The 24,006-nt window shown below is 44.5% G+C and overlaps 1 protein-coding gene across 4 annotated transcripts in view; it reads left to right on the top strand.

The window, feature by feature from the left end:
* Positions 1 to 15,686: 15,686 nt before the first annotated feature.
* The window catches only part of AFF1 (ALF transcription elongation factor 1), a 99,089-nt gene continuing 90,769 nt past the window's right edge, over positions 15,687 to 24,006 (top strand). For 3 of the 4 annotated variants that reach the window (XM_055794966.1, XM_055794965.1, XM_027795103.2), the window contains exon 1: positions 15,687 to 15,915. In XM_055794966.1, coding sequence (XP_055650941.1) covers positions 15,899 to 15,915 — 17 coding nt within the window. In that variant the 5' untranslated portion in view covers positions 15,687 to 15,898. Of the gene's footprint in view, positions 15,916 to 20,667; positions 21,783 to 24,006 lie in introns of those variants that run through there. The other variant, XM_027795109.2, reaches the window with a different exon arrangement.

Genomic DNA, 24,006 nt, shown 5'->3' with positions numbered 1-24,006 from the left:
GCTTGAGGCAGCTGGGCGAGTCTTGCGGTGCCGCGGCACGCTGTAGCGCAGCTTTAGCAGTAGCATTAGCTGCTGAAAGTTGCTGCGATGTTCCATGGAAGGTGAGGTTAGGTGTGGAAGTGGTGTGTCCTTTCAGGTTAACGAGGTGATAACTGGGAACCCGGCTTGTTTGCAGGAAGGTGTTTTATCAGGGGGATTTTATTCCCATGTTCCCCCCCAGTTTTCCTTGACTGGAGCACAGTTTTTTCTGTCTGCCCGCCTCACGCTGGGTAAATGGGATCTTAGCTTGGGATCAGCTTTAGTGAGGAGCTTGTCCTGGGTATTATTACTCAGGAGAGTAATGCCACCCTTCTCACTAGGGCATGGGTATTAGCTGGCCTTGTAGTTGAGCTGTAGCACCCCATGAGTAGAGGGTGATGGTAAAGCATATGTGGAAGAACCCAAACTAGAGAAGTGAAGCCAAAACTATTGATACTTTTTTTCTTAGTTGTAATAATCCAAAGTCTTCTGTGGCTGTACATTGAGATATCCCTTCACGTAATTTTATATATGCAAATGCATCAAGTTTTGCCCATAATAATACCATAGCTATATATATAACAACAGTGTTGAAGGGAAGGGAACCAATGAGATGGGCACATAAGGTTTAACTTCCCAAGCATCTTCCACATTCCATCAAAGCAGCTGTTTGCCTGTGGCTTGGTGGAGAAAGACAGAAAGAAGAGGAATACAAATATGTTGAGCTGAGGGATACAGAAATTAGTTTTGCCAAATACAGCCATGTAAGAAATTTGTAAAAAATCAGATAAGGGCCACTTGAGTACCTGCTTTCATCTCCACTGTATGCTGTGGCTGTCTATGACAGTAGCTTTTTAAAAATGAGAAATAACGATTACAAAGGGTTCAGCTTTTTTACCAGCGACTAGCCTTGCACTTCCTTTTGGGATAAATATGAAGTAGAAATGAGTAATTGGCAGCACCAGAAAACTGACGGCTGCAGATAGCCTATCCATGGGTAAAGCCAGTAAAACAAACCACTCCTCATGACAATACTTTTTGCAATTCCTGGGATACAGTCAGAGCTTTCCACGCTCAGCTCTGACAGTTTTTTTCTGTTCATGAATACTAGTTGCAGTGTTCAAATCTGTTTTAGATTGTAAGGTAGGTACACGTGCATCTCACCTGGCTTTTCATTAGTAGTAAATTGTAAGCCATGGTACTATATGTATGTCTTGTTTCCAGACAGTTTGATGAGAAATACCAAATAACATTAAATTTGGATACACTTTCTGGTAGATGGGTAGATTACTTACTGGTGACAAACTTACCCAGTATTAAGCCAAGAGGTCTACCTGCACCCACAAACTTTGCAATGCATTCATAAATTTCACAGCTTGCAGAACTACATTGTCTTCCTTTCATAAAAGTCTAAGCTCCTGCAGAGTCAGTTCAACAGCATTTCTGTCACCTTTTGGTGCATAAGGTTACCTTCCACAATTAAATCCTGGAATCAGTGTTTTTCTTGCCTGTTGAAGGCATATAAGGTACTCTTGGATCTATCTCCTTGTTGGATTGTATCATCAATTTAGGCAAGCTTCTCTTCTAAAGGCAGTGCTGTGGGGTTTTTGTTAAAAAGTTGGGGTTTAACGCTAATGATCTAGCCAGTCACAAAGCAGTCTTATGTCTTGGTTAGGTTGTGATGAAGAATCTAGCTGCTTCTGAGCATCTCATTTTTTCATTACTTTGGGGAGAGTCTTTGGAACAGAAACTGCTTGGTCTTGAGTTTCTAATGGTGGTTTTGCTGAGGTATGCAGCTCAGGTGTTGGCATTTGAGTGGTTAGCCCTCCAGCTGCCCTCAGCCCCATGGATTAGGAGCCATTGTTGGCTTGCCTGGGGTTAAAGGCAAATGTAGGCAGTTTCTTCCCCCAGCAGCTCTCCACTTCCTCAGTTTCAGTTTAACTCTTGATTAATCTGTACCTAAATGTGTAAAACAGAGCTTGGGTCACTAGGGTGCAGTGCAGGTGGATTAAGAGCTGCACCTCATGGTCACTGTTTTATGCAAGGTAGCCAGAGAGGCAGGGTGATTTTGTTTCATCCTCCAGGTGCCATCAGGGGTTTATTTATAGTATTTTTTCCATACGCCCTGATGTATAGTGCTAATGTTTCCTCTTTCTCATTGAAGAGTTATGATGTATCCTAAGCAGTGTTAAAACGTCTATGTCTAAGACCTCAGTAAAGCAAATAGTAAAAAAGTGACCTTTCCCACAGAGGAGCAAACTTAGCCTGTCTCCTTTTGCATTGCTTTACTTTTACATGACTGTTAGTGGCAGTGGTTTTGGAAGACAAGTTAGCAGCTTGTATAAATGCACACAGGCATTAATTTCTGTTTTCAGTCTGAAACTCTTGAAGAATGAAGCAAACAAAAAAGTCACTAAAGAAAGGAACTGTACAAAAACGGTTAGCATTTTTTGTATCTAAAAAGCAGTTTCGGCCAGTCTTTTGCAAGGGTGCTTCCTGACTGCCTCAGAAGGAAAACCTTGGCATCCTAGAGTCCCTGAAACACTGGGGAGTTGTGGGGGTGCTGCAGGGCAAGAAGCAACACAAATCACTGAAAATGAATGAAGAAAGAAACATTTTTTAGCTTTTTGAGCAAAAAGCACTGTTGATAACAGAACAGTTGCTTTTACAACAAGGAAAGGCATCCTAACTAAATTAGCCAGCTAGGCTAATTGACATCAGAGGGGAAAGCTTGTGTTTATAAACTTATCTTTGTTGCAGAAAATAAAAGCAAAAGCATTTGTAACTTGTTGAAATATGTCAGATTAATAATGTCCATACAACCTCAAATCCATGCTGCATCAGTACGGTTGAAAACCGGGCCCTGTCAAAGGCATTTGCAGAACTTGTGGATTGTTTAGTGAAACCTAGATATTACTGCTGGACGCTCACGTGCTTTATAGCCATGTTAAGACTAAGTTGGTGACAGAGCAGGCTTCCCCACCAGCTTGTGTTTAGTCAAAGGTGTGCATACATACCTTATCTGCCTACATTACTACAATGTGAGGTCCATGCACTGGCTGAGGAAACTTGTCTGAACATTTGAAGATCAGGAACACAGAATTAAATAAACAAAAGTTGAAAGAAAGTTGGAATGACTTCTTCTAGTACATGCTTCCTACTTCTCCCACCTTCAGTTAAATTCAGGTGGGTACCTTGTTCTTTCAAAGCTGTTTGCTAGCAAAGGCTGCAGTTTTCACTATTCTTAGGAGGAAACAAATATTAAGGGTTTGTTTGCTTTCAGATCTGTACTCTAAACTTAGTATGCATGTCTGTTACTTAGTCATCCTAGCTGCAGGTTGAGGTAGCTGTCTGACAGGATTCCCATCTTTAGTGGCTTGTGCCTTTTTGTGGCTTACAGAATGGTTATCTGATGGTATCTTACCTGGGATTAAAACCATGAGCTAGAGGTCAGCTGCTTCATTTAGTCATCAAAGCATCTGTGCTCTGCTCTAAGTGGGTTCACAAGGCTTCACATAATGCTACTGTAGCCTGTCCCCCAGCCATAAATCATTTTGCTCCTTGAGGAGTCTTGAGGTGCTGCAAATGAATGTCACAAATAGAAATGTAAACTTTTTCAGTTGTATTTCTTCCCGTTGGAGATCTTTTGCTTCTGCTGAGATTATCTTGTACTTTAATTTATCTAGTCTTGTTTACCATGTCTGTGTTTCCAGGCATGTTTCTTTTCATCACAAGTCCATGTAGACCACGTCTTCGCTGCCCAGGGCACCCATGTGGCAAGCATCATGAAAACTTATGATGCCATCAGTTCTGCACACACTTTTGTTTTGTCTGCACCACTGTGAGCTAAAGACAAGCTTGAGACAGACAGGGGATGGTGAGAAATAGGTGTTGGACACAAAGCAAGCAATGAGCTTTGTGTGAGAGTATGCTCAGAGTTAATCTTTTTTGTGTGGATGTAAGCAAGGGGAATTTTTTTTTTTTTTTTTTTTCCTGTGATTGGCCAAAATGGCCCTGGTTATGTAGGGGCTGTGAAACTTGGCTGTCTCTGAGGTCCCTGCTAGGTGGAACTGCTGTTACATGAGGGGCTTGCACTCTCACAGTAATTGCTGTAAACCTTCCCCTTCTGTTTCTTCCTTGCTTCCTGAATGCTTCTGCTTTGAATTTTTATGAGATTTTTAATCTGTAGCTCTGTTTTTAATGCTAGGTTTTTTTATCTTCTCTCCTTCCCCTTTCCACAAATATTTCCATTCATCAGAGGGCTATTTGGTTGTCTGAAGGGAGTGCCCTAATGGCATATTTATTCTTAAAATTGAACTGAGTATCCCAGAACCTGTAGCAATAGCCTGGTTTGTCATACTCTTGGCCAAGCCTGTAGTTCTCTGTAAGAGCTGACCTGAAATGCAGTGTCACTGCTGGGGGAAGGGGAAAATGGATATCTTGGTTCTTCCATTCTTAACTACATATGATCCATGTATTTGGATCATGTGTTTAGGAGCGCTGCAGGGACTGCCAGTCAGACATCCCACGTTCTGTGCATCGCATGGCCTGGAGATCTGGACCCAGTCTCCCTGCTTTAGGTAGGTGCTCACCCAGCTGCTGTTAAGCTCCCTGTTCCAAGTGCTGAAGAGCTCAGCAGAGATTGGCACAGCTGCTGACTTAGGTAGCTGTTAGTCCTTTGAAAAACCTGCTGTGAGAGGTGAGAGCCAGTGTCACGTGGCAGCTCGTGCTGCCTTGCTATTCCAGACATGATTACTAAATGTATTTTGTTGTTCCTATACAGTTATGGCCAGTTTCTACAAACACTCATTATGATATAGTGATGAGTGTTTGTGGCTCTAACAGATCTCTTTGAAAGCCACAGAAATGTTTACAGGAGTGTTCCCAGCATTTACAAGCTTTTCCAGAACTCAGTTCCTTGAACTGTGTGTTTGGTGCAGAGATTATGCCTTAGCCTAACAGTATTGAGGATTGTGGAGAAAGCTGTCAGCCTAGTGAACAGCAAAAATTCAAATGATTTGCTGCCTTGGGTAAGCAATCTGTTCTTTAGGTTACAGCTAATCTTCCTGTTGTGTAGTATTTTACACAGTCATCCTGAACATAATTGAAAGATTATTTAGACTGCCAGGGAGAACTGAGGGATTGACACAATTCTGAGAATATCTGTGGGAGAGTGTTGGTGATGAGTACTGTGTATCTTCTACTTTTGTGGTGCAAAATTATTTTGGAGAGTTATTTAAAATGGAGATTTCAGATGTAGCACACAAAAACCTAAATGCAGAGTGCATGCACAGACATACATAGACAAAGGAAATAAACATTTAGATTTCATTTGCTGCAACAAACATTCTAGACATCACTATGCTGTAACGAGTTGCTACTTTGGAAACTGCAAATTTTTTATGTTTGCTTCTTTGACTCTCCCTTTTTCCCCCTTTGCTGACTGAGGAAGGATGTTCCCAGGTTGGTCTCAGTGACTGTTGAAGCAAAGCTGGGGGGAATCTACTGAGTACCTGTGTGCTTTTGTAAAAGAGATGTTGAATATCTGTTTTTATCTCTTCCAGATGAGCTGACTGGATGGGAGCATCATAATGGACCCTACAAAGGAACAAAGCAGTGATGATGGGTAGGAATTAATTTGATTTAATACTGGCTTCCCAGGTGCTGTGACAAATTTCGAGATGGCTTAAGAAAATAATACCCCCCTCGATGCAAGAATTGTAATGGCTGAGTGGGAGAGGAGGAGTTTCAAATCTGACAAGCTGTTTTTTGCCAAAAAATTGATGCCTTTTGTAACTTGAATCTGTTGTGAAATGAACACAGCTTGACACTGGGTCTCGATGGGACCCTCACATAGATGTGGCACTTAGGTACATGGTTGTGGTGGACTTTGTAGTGTCAGGTTAATGGTTGGACTTGATGATCTTAAGGGTCTTTTCCAACCTAAGTGATTCTATGATTCTCACTGGTGAGGGTGGCCCGTTGTGCTGTGGAAACTCTACTCATCACATGGAGTTGAGGTGTTTGCTCACAGCACATAATGCCTTGATCTCTAGTGCACCAGCCTTGTTGCTTCGTATCCTGACCTGCTTGTGGCCTCCGTGTAACAGGGGGCAACGCTGCCATCGCAGTGATCTGCGTGAGGCAACCCAGCCCTTACAAGAAGCGTTTCTGCACTCTATGCATTTGAAGTGAGAAAGGCAAGCCTGTCAGGTCTCTCTGAGTCTTGCAGGTACACGTTTGGAAGTTTGGACAACGAGGAGTTTACATTTAGACACCTAACTTGCAAAACTGATTATTTCCACACACACCCACAGGGGTGGTGTTTTTCTGCAGTTCCCATTTCTTTCTCATTTAGCTCTTTACAACTGCCAGTATGCTTTATCCTCATACCACAGGTCAGTGTTCTTTTCCCCTATTATATGTACCATCCTGAGGCATAAAAGGACAGTGATCGCTGCACAATCACATTAAGGGAGGACACATGGGTGGACAGAGATTTTGCAAAGACATCCAGACTCCTCTGCTATCACTTAATTTATTTTTTAATTTTTTTGTTGTGTCAATACATCTGCAAGGATTGGACCTTAAAACAAAGCAAAAAAAGATCTGTTCTGGGTGGCTTCTTCTTGCAATACTGGGTATAGCAGCCTGATCAAAAAGCAAACCAAAATCATGGGCATTTACTTGCTCGGTGTCCTACATACCTCTCTGCCTCATCTAGGGATTGGATAACACCACAAAATGAATCTGACAGCTGTAGTGAATCTGAAGGGTACATTGTGTTCTGTACATAGATGTTATCTTGATTCAATTGGAATATAAATCAGGATATCTAACACTCTTCACGGTTTGGTTTCTGACAGTTCCAGTGCCAAAGCCAACAAGGACTATAAACTTCTTTCTGTTGTTTTTAACTGTTTGTGTAAGTTCATGCTTGTTATGGAACATTTTAAGGCATTCAGAGTGGTAAGTGAGTAATGCCAGGGAAGATGATGGAAATTGCTCCTGATGGCTGCCAAAAGCTGGAAGGGTGCAGCCTCTCATGCAGTCTGGTTCCTGGGAGAAGGTGGTTTCTTTTTCTAAATCTATTTTCTTCAATTTAAATAATGAAATGTTTTCCTCTCTTTTCTCAGAAATGTTTGATTCCTAACATCTGTAGAGCAATTTTTTTCATAACAGCCGGCATCCAACTTAGTCTTCTGTTGTTAAAGTTGAAATAACCTTTTTGTTACGTTCTTCCCTGCGATTTTTTTCAGTGTTGGACTCAACTCGGTTCCTTTCCTTTGCCCTGCAGCTTCTCTAGCCTCACTGTAGCTATGCTGTGTGGGTTAGACCTGGTGAAATCTAAGTGCTTTTCATGGTTTGCCCAGCAAGGATGTGCTGCTGGCAGTCAGCTTTGGTTCTGGAAAGTGCCAAGTTTAAGACGGTGCTATAAAGCAAGCTTATGGAGAAGTGCTTTGCTGAATCAGGGTCAACAGAGAGTTTTGCTGCCTCAGCCCTCTTCAGACTTACCATTGCTTACAGCGCACAGCTTCATTTACCTTGTTAAACTGGTTTTTGTTTACGCTTCTGTGTATGGGTTTCTGAATTTTGCTTGCTTTCCAGCTGTACTTTAGAGGCAGGAGTTTGGGAATGAGATTAATCTATCTCTTTTTCTATGAATATGTGGAGCCCTTGAATTTCTATGTTTTATGGTTGCAACCTGTGCTTTATGGTAGTGTGATGTATGTATTTGCTATGTGGCTAGTTCCTCGACTACTGGTGGAGCAAGACGCAAGAGTATCAATCCCTTAGTTTTGTGGGGGGGGTGGGATTGCCAGAACATAAGCAACTTCTAAGGATTTACCTCTCTGCAGGCATGCAGCCTCTGGTTTTCTGTAGAGGTAGCAAAGAGATGCAAGGAAGAAAGGTGCTGACAGCCAGGGAGGCTTGGGGGGCTGAGAGGTTAGGAGTTGTCCTGCGGGTCTGGGGCAGCAGAGCCTTTGTGGACACAGTCCTTGCCTTCTGACTTGGTGCAGAAGTCTCCTTTGCACATGAAAAAGCTACCCTCGGCTGCTTCAGGCTGGGAATCACAACATCCATTTGCCCCTTTTCACCTCCAAATGTGAAGGACTCCTCAGCGGCAATAAATGGCAGCAGTAAGATGGATCTCTTGTCAACAGAGCTGGGAGAACACATTTTAATTACAGGACAGCAGTGCCTCTTGAAAACTGAAAGTAAGCGGGTGTGTCTGTTCAAAAAACCTGATGCAGTACAGTGCAACGAGATGTTTTGAAAAGCTTTGGTAAGGGCATGAATTTGACCTATTTCTGGGTATAAACAAATACATGGTTTACTTTACAGCAAATATATTTCAGGAAAGCTTGTATGGTGGTGCATCTTGCCCCCTCCCCCAGGCTGTTGCACAGTCTTGGGAATCCCTCTTAGGCTCCTAGCCTCTGTGTAGTGAGGTGGGCAGTTAAGCATCCCTTGACTATACCAGCAACTCCAGCATGGCTGTGGTGGGGAATGGCACTGACTGTACCAGGAACATTCCTTATCTGAATCGTAACATCCCCTGACAGCCTTGGAGAATTCCTTATCTGAATCAAAACATCTCCTGACAGCCTTGGAACATTCCTTATCTGAATCTGACTGGTACAGTACCGCTGTCACTGGAATTTTGAAAATTCCAGTAATTACCAGCTTGGATTGTGGCCAGGACAGAAATTTATTGACTGAAGTCAATCACCTCCAACCCTATAAACAGCAGTCCTAAGTGAGGTCTTTTTGAGCTCTCCTGGACTGCAGCGGGCTGCGACCAGCATCTCCCTCTGCACGGGGTGCCTCTCAGAGCTTGCAGACAGTTTGTGAAGTTAGGAGGACCGTCACCGTAATCTAAGGACAGAGCCTGGGCTGATATCCCAACTCCTCAAGGCTCAACCCTTTCTCCATTGAGAAATGCAAAGATTTTTGACGTGAATATTTCACTGAACCTTGAGGGTAGCTTTGAAGAGGTATACCTTTGTACAATTTTTTTATATATATATCTCTATATACATCTATTCCTTTGTGTCTGCATGCTTGCATGTGTGTGTGAATTGATTTAGGTACCTCATAGCAAGTATAGAATGAATGTTACTATCTCGGATCTGAAATTAAGTTACTGTTGTGATTGCAGTAAATCCTGTTGATCCACTTCATAGATAAGCAGCGCTTAATAATTGACTAATTTATTAAATTTTGTGATCAGCCTTGAACTGTGGATAAACCTTAGACATCCTTTAGATATAAACTGTTGTCCAAGTCTGAGACTAAGATTGGATCTAGCCGCACCTAAACTCTATAAATAGAGTTTAGAAAGCAAGGGGGTCCTCTCTGAACCTCGTGACTCAACGGGAGGATTTCCCTTACTCCGTATATTCCTTTAGATATAAACCGTTGCCCAGGTCTGAGACTAAGATTGGATCTAGCCGCACCTAAACTCTATAAATAGAGTTTAGAAAGCAAGGGGGTCCTCTCTGAACCTCGTGACTCAACGGGAAGGTCTCCCTTACCCTTTTACATCTTTAGTCTCTGTGTAAATCATTCCAACCTAATTTTTTAATTTGGTTCTTCTTTGTGTGATTTATCTATGTAATAAGTAATAGTGAACCTTGCCACTGAACTTTGTGAAGTTACACTCCTAAAAATTCATATTAAAACTATTTAGCTAATGCCTTTGATGGTGATTCTTTAAGTGACCTAAACCACTCACAACAGCTTATCGAGCCATGTGTTTAATTATTTTAATATAGCTTGGTATCTATTCCTTCTTCGTTGGTACTCAGTGCTTGATTAATTGTTTCACAGTACTGTAAGCTTCTGGGATTTGTCCCACAAACTTAATGGATTATCATACATTTATTAGTATAATGTCAAATTGCATGTTTTTTCCTCAGTTAAGTGATGCTGTGTTCCCTTTTGAGCAGTCCTTGATTCAGATTTGTTGGATTCTTGCAACAAAAGCTAGGTATTGATGGCTGCTGTTAACGTTGTTGTTCTTTGGTTTATTTTATTTAACACTTCTTGAAAACAAAGATGTGCAAAGATTTCTTTAATAATACTACCCCTATGCATGCCCACCCAAACCCCTAAACAGCATTATAACCAAAAAGGCCCAAGAAATTTTATAAATTTTATAGCAGGTGAAGAATTACAGACTTAAAGAATGGCTTCCTCAAGCTTTCTAGAGTTGTGGAAAACTTTCAGATGCTTTGGGAGGAATAAGTTGAATAGGTGAACTAGGCTGGAGATAAAATACCATGTGCTTGCTTTGAAAATCCATGGGTGTGTGGACTGAGGCATGGCAGGTGTTATCGGTGAGCAAAGAGATACTGATCTTCCTTCTGTATGAGTGCTGGACCCTGCTGTAGATGCTGTAGGTACTGATTTTGGCAATGTATCAGCATCTGCACCTTATTGCAAAACGTTGTCACTTAATGCTTGAACTTCTGAGTCTTCTTGGGTTTGGGATTTTTTTTTTTCCCCTCCCTTGTAAATGCCAGCTTCCTTTTGGTCAGCATGTCCAGATATGCGTAGCTATATGGCCAACTGAGATGGTGCTGTGTACATAAAATACATGTAATGTACCCACATCCTATGCTTTACCACTGATGCCTGAGGTCAGTAGTCTGGCATTTTCAGGAGTTCAAAACTAAGAAACATAGCACCCAGGTTGCCTGCACACCCTCGTTTCTTTTTCAGTTGGATTTGCATTTCTATGCGGTATTTAAATCACAAGCTTCATGTCTGGAGAACTCCATTCTCATTCAATGCATAGGTAGATAAGAACGGATCTTCTTTACTTAAAATGCTCATAAATAGCTTAAATACATGTGGAACTAGGATCACCTGCAGGAAGCTTTTCCTGTTAGGTTTTCAAGAAGTGTTTCTTTGGTAATCCTCTTCACCGCATGAACATTTCTGAACTTACCATGAGCTGAAGAGTATGAAAAGCTTATTTTATTTATTCCTTTTGTTTGTGTTTTGCTTAATGGAGACAGTTTCCTTCATTTGCAATACTACTTTCAGGGGCAAGGACCTGAAAAAGGGAAACTTTAATCCCTGATCAGTGAATAAAATAAAATAAAAAGACCAGGTAGGAAAAGCTGCAGTTTGCTCATCTTAAATAGATGTAAGGGAGGGGTCAGCAGCTGACAGGATATATTCTGACAGAAAGCTTTCTTCAGGGAAACACTTATTTGTCTGACTGAAAATGTTCCACAGGAATTTACCAGTTTTCATCAAATCTTCCAACAAAAAAAAGCATAATTTTGTTTTAGGGCAACTGGTAAGCCAGAAACCAGAGGTGGGGAACGCAGGGCCTCTCGGCTGTTCCCTTGGTTGTGTGTCTGAAACTTTTAAAAAAGCATCAGAATGGCATTTGCTTCATGTGAAACATTTGTGGCATAGGATTTCTGAGGCTTTATTCTAGGTGGGATGTTCAGTGCTCTGCCCTGCCTCTCCTTCCCTAAAAATGGAAAGTGGCTGCCAGGCCAGCTCAGGAATTATGACTTACCTTTGTTAGGAGAAAGCAGGCACCTGCCTGCTTTGGCTTTTTGGGAAACTTCAGTAAGTAAGTGGGATTGTTGGGATGTTATAGAAAATCTGAAAGTAATACAGTGTTGTTGTTCAGTTGATTATCTTCCCTGTTAAATTTTTAACAGAGAGAATGCTCAGTTTAATTTTAAAACTCCTTTTATAACTTCAGCAAACTTGAGATGCTGTTTTCCATACATGATGCTTCCAGCGTTCTTTGCTTTTCCTTTTCCTGGGTCTTCCAAGGAAAGGAGAAGCCCTGCAATTTAGTAGTAGTATGTTGTTAAATCACTGAGAGCACTGCTGGGAAAGTCTAGTCCTGGTGTCCTAGTCTCCCAGTCCTTCCCTGCTTTGATTCCTGATAGTGTTTTTTCCTCTCTTCTAGTAGTTGGCAGGATCTTGATATTCCCCTCCTGTGCTCTGTGATGTTTGGTTTTTTTGTTGGGCTGGTTTTTTCTTTGGTGTGTGCTAACGTTTCAAATTTGAGTATTGATTTTACTTACAAGCTCTTTTCAGGGAGCATGTGTAGCATGACGTTATGGTGACTTCGTTGATCTTTTTTAACAAGTGAAATTAATCCACTTTTTATTTGAATTCACTGTTAAACCAAACTCAGTGTGACACAAACTGGGGGAAGAGAAGAGACCATTAGGTAAAGAATACCATTTATCAAAATTTAGATGATTTAAGTAAGGTTCAGGTAACAATTTAGTGAGAAAGGCAGGATTTCCCAGGGCCAGTTTGGCCACAAAATGTTGTTCTGTACATACAGCATGGTCCCTAGAAATCGGGAGCTCACAAGCAATGAGGCACCAGAGCTTTGGAGATGAGAAGGCAATGACTTCTGCTGGCTCTGTTGCTCAGGTACTGCCTAATAAAACAGTCTTTCTGCCAACTGCAGCCGCATATAGGGAGATCTGTAGCACGGTGTCACTGCTACAGGGGCCTGTTGAACCAGCCTGGTGCTTTTCATGGCACTGATGCTCTGGGAAGGGTCTGCCTAGGACCCAATTGGGATGGTGGTGCTACTGCTGCAAGAAGCCCAGCGGAGCTGTGGACTGAGAGGAATGAGGTAGAGGCTTCAGGAACAAGGCCCGAAGAGCTTGTTGTAAACGTTAACTCCCTTTCTTCTGTGAGCAGCTGTTTCACTCCCGGAATACGTTTGGCCCAAGGATTAAAAGTGGTTTCTAGGTGGTTCATGGCCATGTCTTGAAAGACTCTGTCATTATTGCCTGGTTGTAGGTGATACTAATGTTCCTTAATTTTGGAGTGCCTGCCTTTGCAAAAACGACAGCATCCTTTTCATCACAGCATATCTGTGTTTTGGGGGTGTGTAAAAATACAAATTAAAAAAATATTAAAAATGCCAGTAGCTGTTTCTGAGCTGCAGTTTTATTTGGTCAACCTTTTGATTTATCTGCAGGTTGGCAATCTCTTCAGAGTCTCAGCAGAGGTGTCTGCTGTGTGCTTTGAAGAAATTGATGGTAGGCAGTCCTCACCTGGCAATGTGAAGTGGGGTTAGATTTTTCTTTTACAGTCTCAGAGAGTTGCATAGGCACTCTCTGAGTGAGACGAACACTGAAATACAGAAGTTGAATGATGACATGGAGGTTTGTCTCCTGCTGCTGCATTTCTTCACAGTCCTTGTTCTCTTGGGAAGCCTCTGTGCTTCCAGTGCAGGTGCCTTGCCTTGGCACAGCCTTGTATGCCTTGGATCAATGCCGAAGGCCTTGCCATAAAGCTAACACACTGTTAAACATCAATCCCTTTTCACAATACTGCAATCAAGAAGCACTTGAATAAGTGCTTTTCAAGGAGGAGGGGGTGGAAAACTGCTAGAAACTTTTGGTGCAAACAAAGCATGTTGTTCTGGACGTTTTTTCCTGGAGAAAGCTTAGTTGTCGTGGCAAGTCTCTATTTTCCATCATCTACTTTTCTGCCTGAAAGAGCTGAGATGAGTTTTATTTAATCTTCAAGGAGATAACCTGTATGGAAATCTCCAGTCTGAGCTATCTGGACTAAGAAAATTTATGTGATCAGCTGGAGAGGGTTTTTAAAGAGGAAAGCAGCTCTCCCTGTTACTTGTTTATCCCTTTTCCTTGGCCTTGTTTGCCACAGGGAAAGAACGATGTCCATGGGTTAGTATACATGGCGGCAAGTGGAGCTACACTTGTAGGTTGTGTCATCTGAGACACTGCTGTACTATAATAAATAACAGAAATTAAGGTAGTGATAGGTCAGATTAATGCTTTGAGAGGGGAAAATGCATTTTGTGGTCAAAAGTGACTGAATACCACAGAGCTCTGTAAAAGCTGGGAGGACATAAGGAAGCGGAGAGTGTTTTCTGATGCTTTCTTGTCCTTGTTTCTACCTCGCAAGTTCTTTCGAACAGTGAAAGTGCTTATATGACCGATTTCTTAGCAGGGGGCGTCTACAGGGGTGGCTTCAGTGAGAAGTGGTAGCACCTCTGGGATAATGTATTTAAGAAGGGGGGGGGGAGGGGCGCAGCTGAAGCAAAGCAAAGGCAGCTTCAGCCACGGAATGGAGGAGTGAGAGTGTGTGAGAGCAACTCTGCAGACCCCAAGGTCATTGAGGCAGGAGGTGTCCAGGCACTGGAGCAGAGATTCCCCTGCAGCCCATGGTGAAGCCCATGGTGAGGCAGGCTGTGCCCCTCAGCCCGTGGAGGTCCATGGTGGGGCAGATATCCACCTGCAGCCTGGGGAGGGCCCCATGTCAGAGCAGGTGGATGCCTGAAGGAGGCTGTGATCCCCTGGGCAGCCTGTGCTGGAGCAGGCTCCTGGGAGGATTTGTGGAGAGAGGAGCCCAGGCTGGAGCAGGTTTGCTGGCCAGGCTTGTGACCTGTGGGGGACCCATGCTGGGGCAGCCTGTCCCTGAAGGACTGCACCCCATGGCAGGGACCCACACTGGAGCAGTGTGTGAAGAACTGCAGCCTGTGGGAAGGTCTTACGTTGGAGAAGTTTGTGGAAAACTGTCTCCTGTGGGAGGGACCCCGTGTTGGAGTAGGGACAGAGCGTGAGGAGCCTCCCCCTGAAGCATTTTTCCTTTTTGGGCAAAGGAAAAGAGTGGGGAAAACCGCCAAACATTTTCTGATTTGTATTTATGTTTTAAAATTATGTCCTTAAAATTAATATGCTTGTGGAAGCTTTATATAAATGAGCTTTTGAAGTTGTAATGGGCCAGGAATGGGGTATAAACTCTTCTACTGGCAACTGCTGAGTACTTTGACACAAGTTGTGCTTTAAAAGAGAGAATGAGGAGTGTAATCTTACTGCAGTGTTGGTAGAAATCTCAGCTGTGCAGTGCCTGCTGGGAAGAGCCAAAGCGATCTTGGATAAATGTCTGCCTGCTGAATGCCTGGTTAATTACTGGTGGAAAGGAGTTGCAGGAGTAGGTTATTTTTATAATTGTGCTGAGGAACACCCAGAGCAAGGGCTAGGTATTGCTGCTTTCCGCGTGAGTCTACGTGCCATGGTCAGGGCAGGAGCCCAGCAGAAACCGCAGTAGCAATCTGCAGGCTCCTTAACGTGCGGTGTCGAGTGTGGGCACCTGCCTCCTTGCTGCATCTCTGCGGCCGGGTGGGATTCACCTTCACAGCTGGGTTCCTCATTCGGGGTGCAACCCCCCTGAGCCATTTTCTGCTGTTTCTCTGCAAAAACCAGACAGACGGAGAAACACCCCCGCACGCACCCCGCGGCCCGGGCCCTGCAGGCGCAGCCGCTGACCCCTGCGCGTCCCGCGCCTTCCCGCGCCTCGCGCAATCGCGCAGCTTCCTTGCGCGGGCACCACAGCATATCCTTTTAAGGAGGTTGGGTCGTACCATGAGAGGGTGGGTAAAGAGGGGGTGGATGTGCCGCCTGGCGTGGGTGTGCTGCCGCAAGCCCCGCTCGCAGAAAACAGCGGTGGAATAAAATGGCAGCGGGCCGCGGTGGCGGGCGGTGCTGGCGCTGGCAAGCTGCGAGCCAGCCTTTGGCTTTCCAGCGGCGCTGTGTGCCCCCCCCTCAGCTGAAAGTGCGAGGGCCCCATCACGCTCCCCGGCGGCCGGGAATGCGCGGGGCCGGGGGAGGGCCCGGTGCCCGGATGTCGATCAAAATGAGCGTAGCCCGCCCCTGCGCCGGGCAGCCGGGGCGCGGGGAGCCGGGGCGCGGGAGGCCGCCGTGACACTTCGGAGGGGCCCGTTCGCGGGGACCGGGCAGGGAGGGCAGCCGGCAAATGGAAGAGATCTTGGCAGGGGGGTAGAGCCTGGACAGCTGGGGAAGGAGCTGATGGATAGAGGACGCTTGGCAGCGTAAACTTCACGATGGCTGCCCAGTCGAGGTACGGCATTAAATAACTTTTTTAATTATTATTTTTATTTTTAATTTCTGTCTGCGGATGCTACCGAGGGCTTTTGCATAGCCTGGTGTTGGTAACGGCGGCCTCTCTCCTTTCCTGGCACGGTTGGCGGCGGGTTTGGCGCCGCGTCCCGGGCAGCCCCTGGCTGGCGCGCCCGCCCCCCGCCGCCGCTTCTCGGCACCAACTTTCTCGTAGCAGGAAAACCAGCGCCTTAACAGCGCCCTGTCAGACCTCCCCCTACCCGGCAAGTTAACAGCTCTTTTGAAACTGATTTTCTTCTCCCTTATGGACTTGGCGACTGTTCGGCTGGGGTTTTGGTGATTTTCTTCCCTCTTGTAACCAGCCCTGGCGTAAACAGGTTTCTGTGGTTGCTTACAGCAGCGTTGTACGAGGCGGTGAATGGTTTATATGTGGTCGGGCTGGAGGGCTGGCTGCGTAAAATGGAAGCAGGTTGTGTCTGCTTGTGTGCAAATCTGGGAGGGTGGAAAATGGTCGTGGAGTGTGAGGAGGGAGAATGCACTGGAGTTGCTGTCAGGGAGCAAAATTCAAGCGAATAGACCGATCTTGGTTAAATACTTTTTTTCCAGCTAGCTGCGTTTTTAAAGAAACGGCTTCTTGCCCGCTCTCAGGGGGGCATCCTGCCTAAAGTGAATTTCACACTCAGCATGGGGGAGGCAGCTTTTCTTAAGGCGTAGTACTTGATGAAGCAGTGCTATTTAAGGTACCTGTTAAATGCTTTTTAGCTTTTACGATGCTTTAATGGGCATCTCAGAAACGCCGAAGAGAGAAACTCCTCTCTTTGCTCTGCAGTCCCACACCAAACAGCCCACCCCCCCTGCTCCCCTTTCCTCCAGGCAAGGGGAAAAAAAATAAATAAATGGTGATGTATCTTACACAGCAGTTTGGCACTCGCGGTGTGTTTTCACAGTGGTGCTTTTCTGCAGGTTTGAAGCCAAGAGCTGGCTTTAAATTACAGGCTGCAAAATGACAGAGCCCTGAGGTTTGGGAAGATGGATTGCTTCGTTAGTAGCTGAACTCTTCTCTAGCTCTGCTTGCCTGCTCTCTCTGCATGTGGGGAGACTGGGAGTACTTAACAAAGGCAAAGGTTTAATTTTTCAGCTTTTTTTTTTTCTTTCCTTTGTGCAGTCACTTATTCGCATGATTTACTGGCCTGCATTATCAGCGCATTGCTCTAATAGGCCTGCCTGCTAAGAGAGGATACAGCATAAATCTTGGCGCTGCTGGCTGGCCTTGAAGCTTGGCTTGACTCCAAGGCCAGGGACATGCTTGATGTCCCAGAGGTCACCCAGCCATTTTCTCGGGTGGCAGGGGGGCACATGGGAGTCAGGTCCCAAGCAGGAGCCCCCCAGCCTGGGCAAACGGGCTGAGAAAGGGCAAGGCTGGCCCTGGAGTCAGTGAACCACATCCCTAACTTGTAAAGGGAATGGTGCAGAGAATCCAGTTTTGTACGTTGAGTGGTCCAAACTGGGAGCGAGGGCTGGATCCATGTGGGGCAGGTGAAAGGACTGTGGCCCACACCTAGTGCTTGAGATGGGCACGGAGACAAGATGTGCACCTGCCGTTCTGTGTCCTCCCTTCTCCTCTGTCGGGTGCCTTAGCTTTTGCTTTTGTTAGGATGCTGTGAGGTGCCCAAGCTGTAAAGCTGCGTCAGAGCATTTCAGTGTAGTGAGTAAGAGGGTAACCTCTGTATCCCTGCAGATCAGTGTTAAAATCTCTGATTGTTTTTCATTTTAAGACGTTTAGAAGAGAGTAGGAGTGAATATGAGGAGCAGAAATTAGTCTCTTGCAGGAGAAGAGGTTACATTTGCTGGAAAGGCTGGTGCTTGTGGTATTTCTGTTTTGGTGGCACAGGTCAGCAGGGGTGTCTGTCTCAGTCCAGGAGATTTGTGCTTTGTGGGTGTGTAGAAGCTTTTACTCCACAGTGAGGCATGACTTTATATTTACAATAAATAACTGGAGTTATACTGCGTGGGACTGAGAGGCTGCACGTCTCCAGAACTCATTTGCCAAAACATGACAGAGGGTTTACTTTGCTAGATAGTCGACCAAAGGTGTGGGTGAGCTTTTTGTGTGCCTTTCTCCATTGTAACAAATATGAACAATTTTTGCAAGCTCAGTAAATTACTGTTGAGGTGGGCATGATACAGAGCAGCATAGCGTTTTGGGTATCGCTCTGTTTGAAGCCTTCGGGCACTCTTCCATCTGCTTGGGTTTGCTATTTCTCAGATGCTGTGTGTTTCAGCTGGTGAAAGGGATGTGACATTTGGGAGGATGCTTGTTTGGTAACAACAAGAAAATCCTGCATCCTTTCTTCAGCTTCAGTGCTGTGATCCTGGGCAGCTCGCCTAGTATTTGGGTTTCCCTGTTTTGAAGGGTGGAAGGGGAAGGAAAACAAGGTGATAAAACATGCCTGTTGCTGCTCTTCAGTATTTTAAAAACTATAGTAGTCATGACTGAGAAATTGATGTGCTAATGGATGCCATGACATTTTTTAAAAGAGTAAATCTTGAGAAGTGATTGTGTGGTGAGTTGGGTATGTTTTTGTTTCAGCTATTTGAGAATGATGAGCTTGTACCAGTGGCTGCTGTAAATAGCTTATATCCAGGCCATTAGGTGGAGAAACTATTATCCAGTTAGCGCTGTTTTGTGTATAATGTAGATTTTCGTATTATTTTTGTTTCAAGTTGCTAGCTGAGCTGTAGGTTTGCAGCTGTAGCTTTCTATGCACTTGCTTCTGGAATGTGCAGATGATGTGCTGCCTGTAGTGCCCCTGGGCAGTAGGGCCTGTGTCAGGTTTTTATGGCATATTCGGGAACATGTGAGTAGAAGCAGAATCGATCTGAATGAGGACGAGTTTACTTTCTTATGAAGCATGACATGATGTTCATCACGTGCTGTTTGGCTGCTCTGAGGTACGGCAGGACCCCTAGGAGGTGCGTGGGACAGACTGGCACCTGTGCTGTCCGTCGGCTGGTACCAGCGATCCGTGAGGGTATGGCTCCTTAGCTAAGCCCATCTCTCTTCTGCTTCCCTCTTCATTAAAAATGTGTGCTCTACTGCAGCGGTCGCAAGCTGAGGATCTTTAGGTGAATAGCTTCCTTATTGAAGATGTAGGCTGCTTTTCTCAGGCTGGTTGGGGTCATTTTAAATCACCTGTAGACCTCATCGATTACGCTTACTTAAAATTGATGGATAAATAAATACTTTGTCGCTGTGGATGCTAAAAATTTCCGATTGTCATATAACTTGCCTTTTGAAGCGGTCATGACTAGTGTGATTGCGGGTATGCAGAATGAATGCAATTCCCTAATCTTTGCGCATAGGTGAATACAGGAGCATACTTAGAACAATGTGAAATCTGAGTGTTGTGCTATCGCCCCTGCTGGGCTCACCTTGCTCTTTCTCCTGAGTCAGCCCTGCAGGGAAGGATAGTGATGGACAGCAGTCTGGGAAACCCTCTGTTTCCATTCCCTAAAGCCACGTTGTACCAGCTAGACCCAGAAGAGTGTTGAAACAAGGCTGTACCAATCATTTTGGTAGAAAAAAAAGGTGATGCTGTGCAGAAATAAGATGTGGCCATGTCTGCATTTAAAACGTGGTAAATGCAGCAGAACGGTTTCTGCTAAAGGGAATACCCTGGAGGCTTTTCCCTGGGGAGAAGCTATGCTGAATGATGCAGTTTGATTTTGTTCTATGTCGTTTCACAGCTTTCCAGGCCAGATCTAAAGACACATTTCATAACTTGTTTGCTTCGTGGGTCCTGTTGATACAGGCAAATGTCAGTATTGGTGATGCTGCATTCCAGTCAGCTGATACAGGTGAAGAAGGGCTGAAACAATGTCTTGTTGGAGTCTACCTATCTACTGAAAGCTAAAACGTACTGTGAACCACTGTCGGTTTTGCTTGTACACTGCTACTAGCCCTGCCTGTAGAAATACAACTCCGTCTTGTCCAGAGCAGAACGCCTGGCTAATCCATGGCATGTTTTGCGGGCTGCTGGGGATTTTCAGTTCACAGTTCCTTGGACTTTCTGAGCCTGTAGTCTGTTGCATTGGGGCTGGCCTGCAGCTGAAGCTACCCCATGGAGAAGAGATGCTCACAGGGAAGTGGATTTTTTGAAGTAGGTTTGTTGGGTTTTGGTGTTTTGGGGCTTTTTTGTTTGCGGTGGGGATTCCAGGTTGTAGCAGACTCTTGAAAACTTAGAAACACTATTGACGTGGTATGCCTGAGCTGGTATAGAAGGGAATGTTTCCTTAGATGACATAGTTTTCCTTGGTGTGAATCTGTATTGTGGAGAGAGGCATCTTCTCGCTGCTGTTTATGAGAAAATAATTTGCTAGCTCAACTGCAAGATGCAGCACGAATAGCAGGAAAAAAGCTTTTAATGAACTGCATAAATTCTCTTCAGCGCTTTTCTTCAGAGCATAGCCACAGCGAATGATGGCATGAAGCTTTTAAATGCCTTCAAAATATAAGAGGAAAGCTGTCTCAGTGAAGTACATGATGCTACAAAGACATTACTCTTTGTGAGGTGGATGACAGTGAAGTGAGGACAAGTTCTCCAGGGTGGTCCAGAGCACAGAGGCTGGTTTACTGCTTAGCTTGCAAGCAGGTTGGTGAAGGTTACTTTAACGTAGAGATGCCTGAGCCACCCAAAAAAAAAAAAAAAAAAGTACTCATCCTGTTCAGGCTTGAATACAATGTGGAGATTTTTTTTTTCCCTGCGGTGTGTTAAGAGTAAAAAAAGTACTGGCTATGTTACGTTTTGCAATTTTGGCTGCTGCAGTTTGGCTGTATCCATGATAAAATTGAGAAGACACACGTAGCCCTGTCTGGGGTGGAGCAAGTGGCTGGGGCAGATCTCGCTCCAAAATGCGGTGTTATCGTAGGTGGATTAATATAGAGCTGCATTGCGCCGGCAGAATGTTTTTATGGGGAACAGAGAAGAGCTACTGCATGTGCTGTGAGCAGATTTTCCACAGTTGCATATTCACAGCCAGTTTGGGGAAGAGAAGTTGCATTCTAGATCTATATAGAAGGAAGCAGCTGTGGGAAGCAGGGAGAGGCAGGGTCCTTCCCACCCGACTTTCCTCTAGGCTGTGACGGTTGCTTTGTGCAGAGCCAGCCCCCAGCTCCCTTATACGTTGCTGAGGTGCACAAATTATTGATCACCTTATTTTACTGCACAGGTTTTAAAAAGTGCACTTCTTTTGCTGCCTTGTTCTTGTAAGAGAAAGGGAGAGGTGGCAGGCAGGGAGAAGAAGCAGGTGTGCAGGCACAAAGCTGCATTTGAGGAGGTGCTCTGTTAATGTTAGTACTCTTTCCACCATTGTCAAGCTGAGGTGACCAGGCAGTTTTGAATAGGCAATCTTCATCACAGGTGCCATATGCTTCATGAAGATGTTTGTCTTCTGGGTTAATTGAGGCTTAGATATTGTTTAGAGTGTAGAGCTGTCATTTTTAGTTGTATCAAGTGTTTATTGTACCAGTAACCTGAAGTTTTCTTGTAGTTTGATTTTGCAACGCTACCTGTCGGGTTAAGAGAAAATAATGTCCCTGCTTTAATGTTTAGAGAAAGTTCCACAAGCAAATTGGTAATGTTTAACCTCAGAGACAACAGTAAAGCTCATTCTCAGAACTCTAAAAAATGTGGGTGTCATTTTTGTACTTAAAAAAAAAAAGAAAAAGAAAAAAGGCAACAAAAAAACAGCAACAAAGAATAACAAACAACAAAAACACCCCTACGCCCCGATTCACCAAAACTGAAGCAGGAGGAGTACAGCAGAAGCCCTTTGTAAAAAGAAACAGAAGAGCAAACTCACAATATGGTAGTATTTTCATTCTATATGCTTTTTTGCCTAGAATGCCATATACTATCAAAATATATATGTACATATACATACTCTATAAGCAGCAAATGATGTATTCATTGATGCATGAACAACTCCTTCATGGCACAGTGGTACTTAGCAGCTGGTGTGTGTATGTGAGGTATGTGGGAGAGCATGAGTGCATGTGTCTCTTCCCTGAGCGGAGTTATGGGCATTACAGTTCAAAATAGGAGTATCTGCTAGCATCTGAAGTGGAAAGGAATTATTAAAATGCATAGCATTAAAGGAACATCTACATCTGTGGAGAATTGTAGACATGGTAAGAAATTGCTTTGAGTGTTGTTGTGCTTCTGCAGTTTGTTAGATTGTGCTTAAAAAGGTATATTCTGAGGTAATTCATCTTTGCAAGCACAGCTTAGAAAGTCTGTCTCTCATAACTGCTCTGCAGCTGTCTCTCAAGAATCCTTTTCCCCCAGTAGTCTGGTTTGGAAAAATCATCCTAATTTGAAGACGGGGAATATGCTGGCAGTTTAGAAGTGCTTTGATGAAATGCCTGTCTTTTCCCTGTCCCTGCCGCCCTCGGCAGAACAAGCTGTTCTAGTAAAAGTTGTTTTCCTGGTGCCAGTAAGCCTGTGGTTCTGCTGAGAACAAGCTGTTGTTGGTCCAGGGGCCTATTTCTTCATACCTTTGCTGAAGTAATGTGTGCTAACAGAAAGATAGCATGGGCTAGCCATGCTGCAGGGCAGGGAGGTTTGCTGGCGTTTGGTTTGTTGGGGGGTTTTTTGGTGGTGGGTTGGTTTTTTTTTTTCTTCTAAAGACTTCCTAGCATTGCTATTACCTGGAGGCCCCCATCCCTGGTGGCTGCCATGTCTGTCTGTCACTGCAGCTTCAAGACCTTGTTTACCATGAAAAGTTACGCTGGCACAGCTAAAAGTACAGGTAACAAGTACACTGTGGAAGTGAGATAACTGTGTTGACCACAGCTTGGTGTGAGCTCCATGATGCTGGTGAATAAGGCTGCTTTTTCTGGCATGTGGCTTCTGGGAGGATGGGTATGGGGTGGTGGGTGTAAGCTGTGTTGACTGAAGGGCTTTTCAGGACCTTGGTGCCTCCCTTCTTTGCTGAGACCCTGCAGACCCCGCGTAGTGGCATAGTCTGCTTTGTCTGGCAGTTAACTCTTAATTGGTGAAAGAAAACACCCATCTCTGTCCAGCAGGACCATGATGTTTCCTGTAGTCCACCCTGAAAGTCTCTTCAATTTTACTGAAATGTTACACCCACCTTTTAATGTTGTTTTTAAAGTTACTTCCACACTTGTCTGTCTATATATAAATTTTCAAAAGCACTAACCCCCCCAGTGCTTAACATAGATAGAAAAATGAAGATGCCTCATGCATAAATCACTGGGTTCATGGTACATGCCTCATGGAAAAACTAGTTTTTTCCATTACTAGTGCAAAATTGTCTGGCACAAGGAATGCAGTTACTTCTCTGTGCCTGCTGAGTGTCCTTTGGCAAAAATAATTTGTACAGCTACTGTTCCTGTTGTCTAAACTGTTGTGCCTGCCTTCAGCGTGTGAGCAGGGTGGTTGCATTTGGGGCTGGTACTTGTTTTGGGGTGCAGGGTGAGGAATGGGGAGAATGGAAAGTAGTCACTAGAAATAAGGTGGTGAGACTTGAGACTGTAATATGTTGTCCCTGGTGATTCTTGTGCTAAACTGTGGTTACTGCCCGAGTTAGCACCTGGGAAATAAAATTCTTCACCGTTCTTGGAGCAGGGTGTTTTGGGGTCAGCCTTCACCGGTGCGGTACCTGGCTGTGGTTTGCTCACTTGTGCCTCTCTTTAGTATTTATTTAGTATTTAGCTGTGGGAAAGTCGAGCACACCTGTAAACTCTGGAGCCACAGCCTGGCTGGCAGTTAATTCTCTGTCTATGCTGCAGGGCGATCTTGGCTGACTGATGCTCATGTTAGTGGTACATCCTGGTCTGGAGAGGGAGCTTTGCTGTCGGATGCTTTCCTGGTGGCTGGCTCTGGTGCAGGCTGATGGGACGCGTACGGCGGGACTAGCAGCAGTGCTTCTCCCTTCAAAAATAGTTTTAAAGCTTTAAGAACGCCAGTTCGGAAGCATGTAGAGTTTATATGGCTTTTTTCTGTGTCTAAGTATATTTTATGTACATTCATTTTTGAAAGCTCATGATTTTCAACTTGTTGAACAACAG

The sequence above is a fragment of the Falco peregrinus genome, chromosome 2, assembly GCF_023634155.1.
Source record: "Falco peregrinus isolate bFalPer1 chromosome 2, bFalPer1.pri, whole genome shotgun sequence".
NCBI lineage: Eukaryota > Metazoa > Chordata > Aves > Falconiformes > Falconidae > Falco > Falco peregrinus.
Note: the sequence above shows the minus strand (reverse complement) of the source record. Positions and strands in the feature narration are given on the sequence as shown.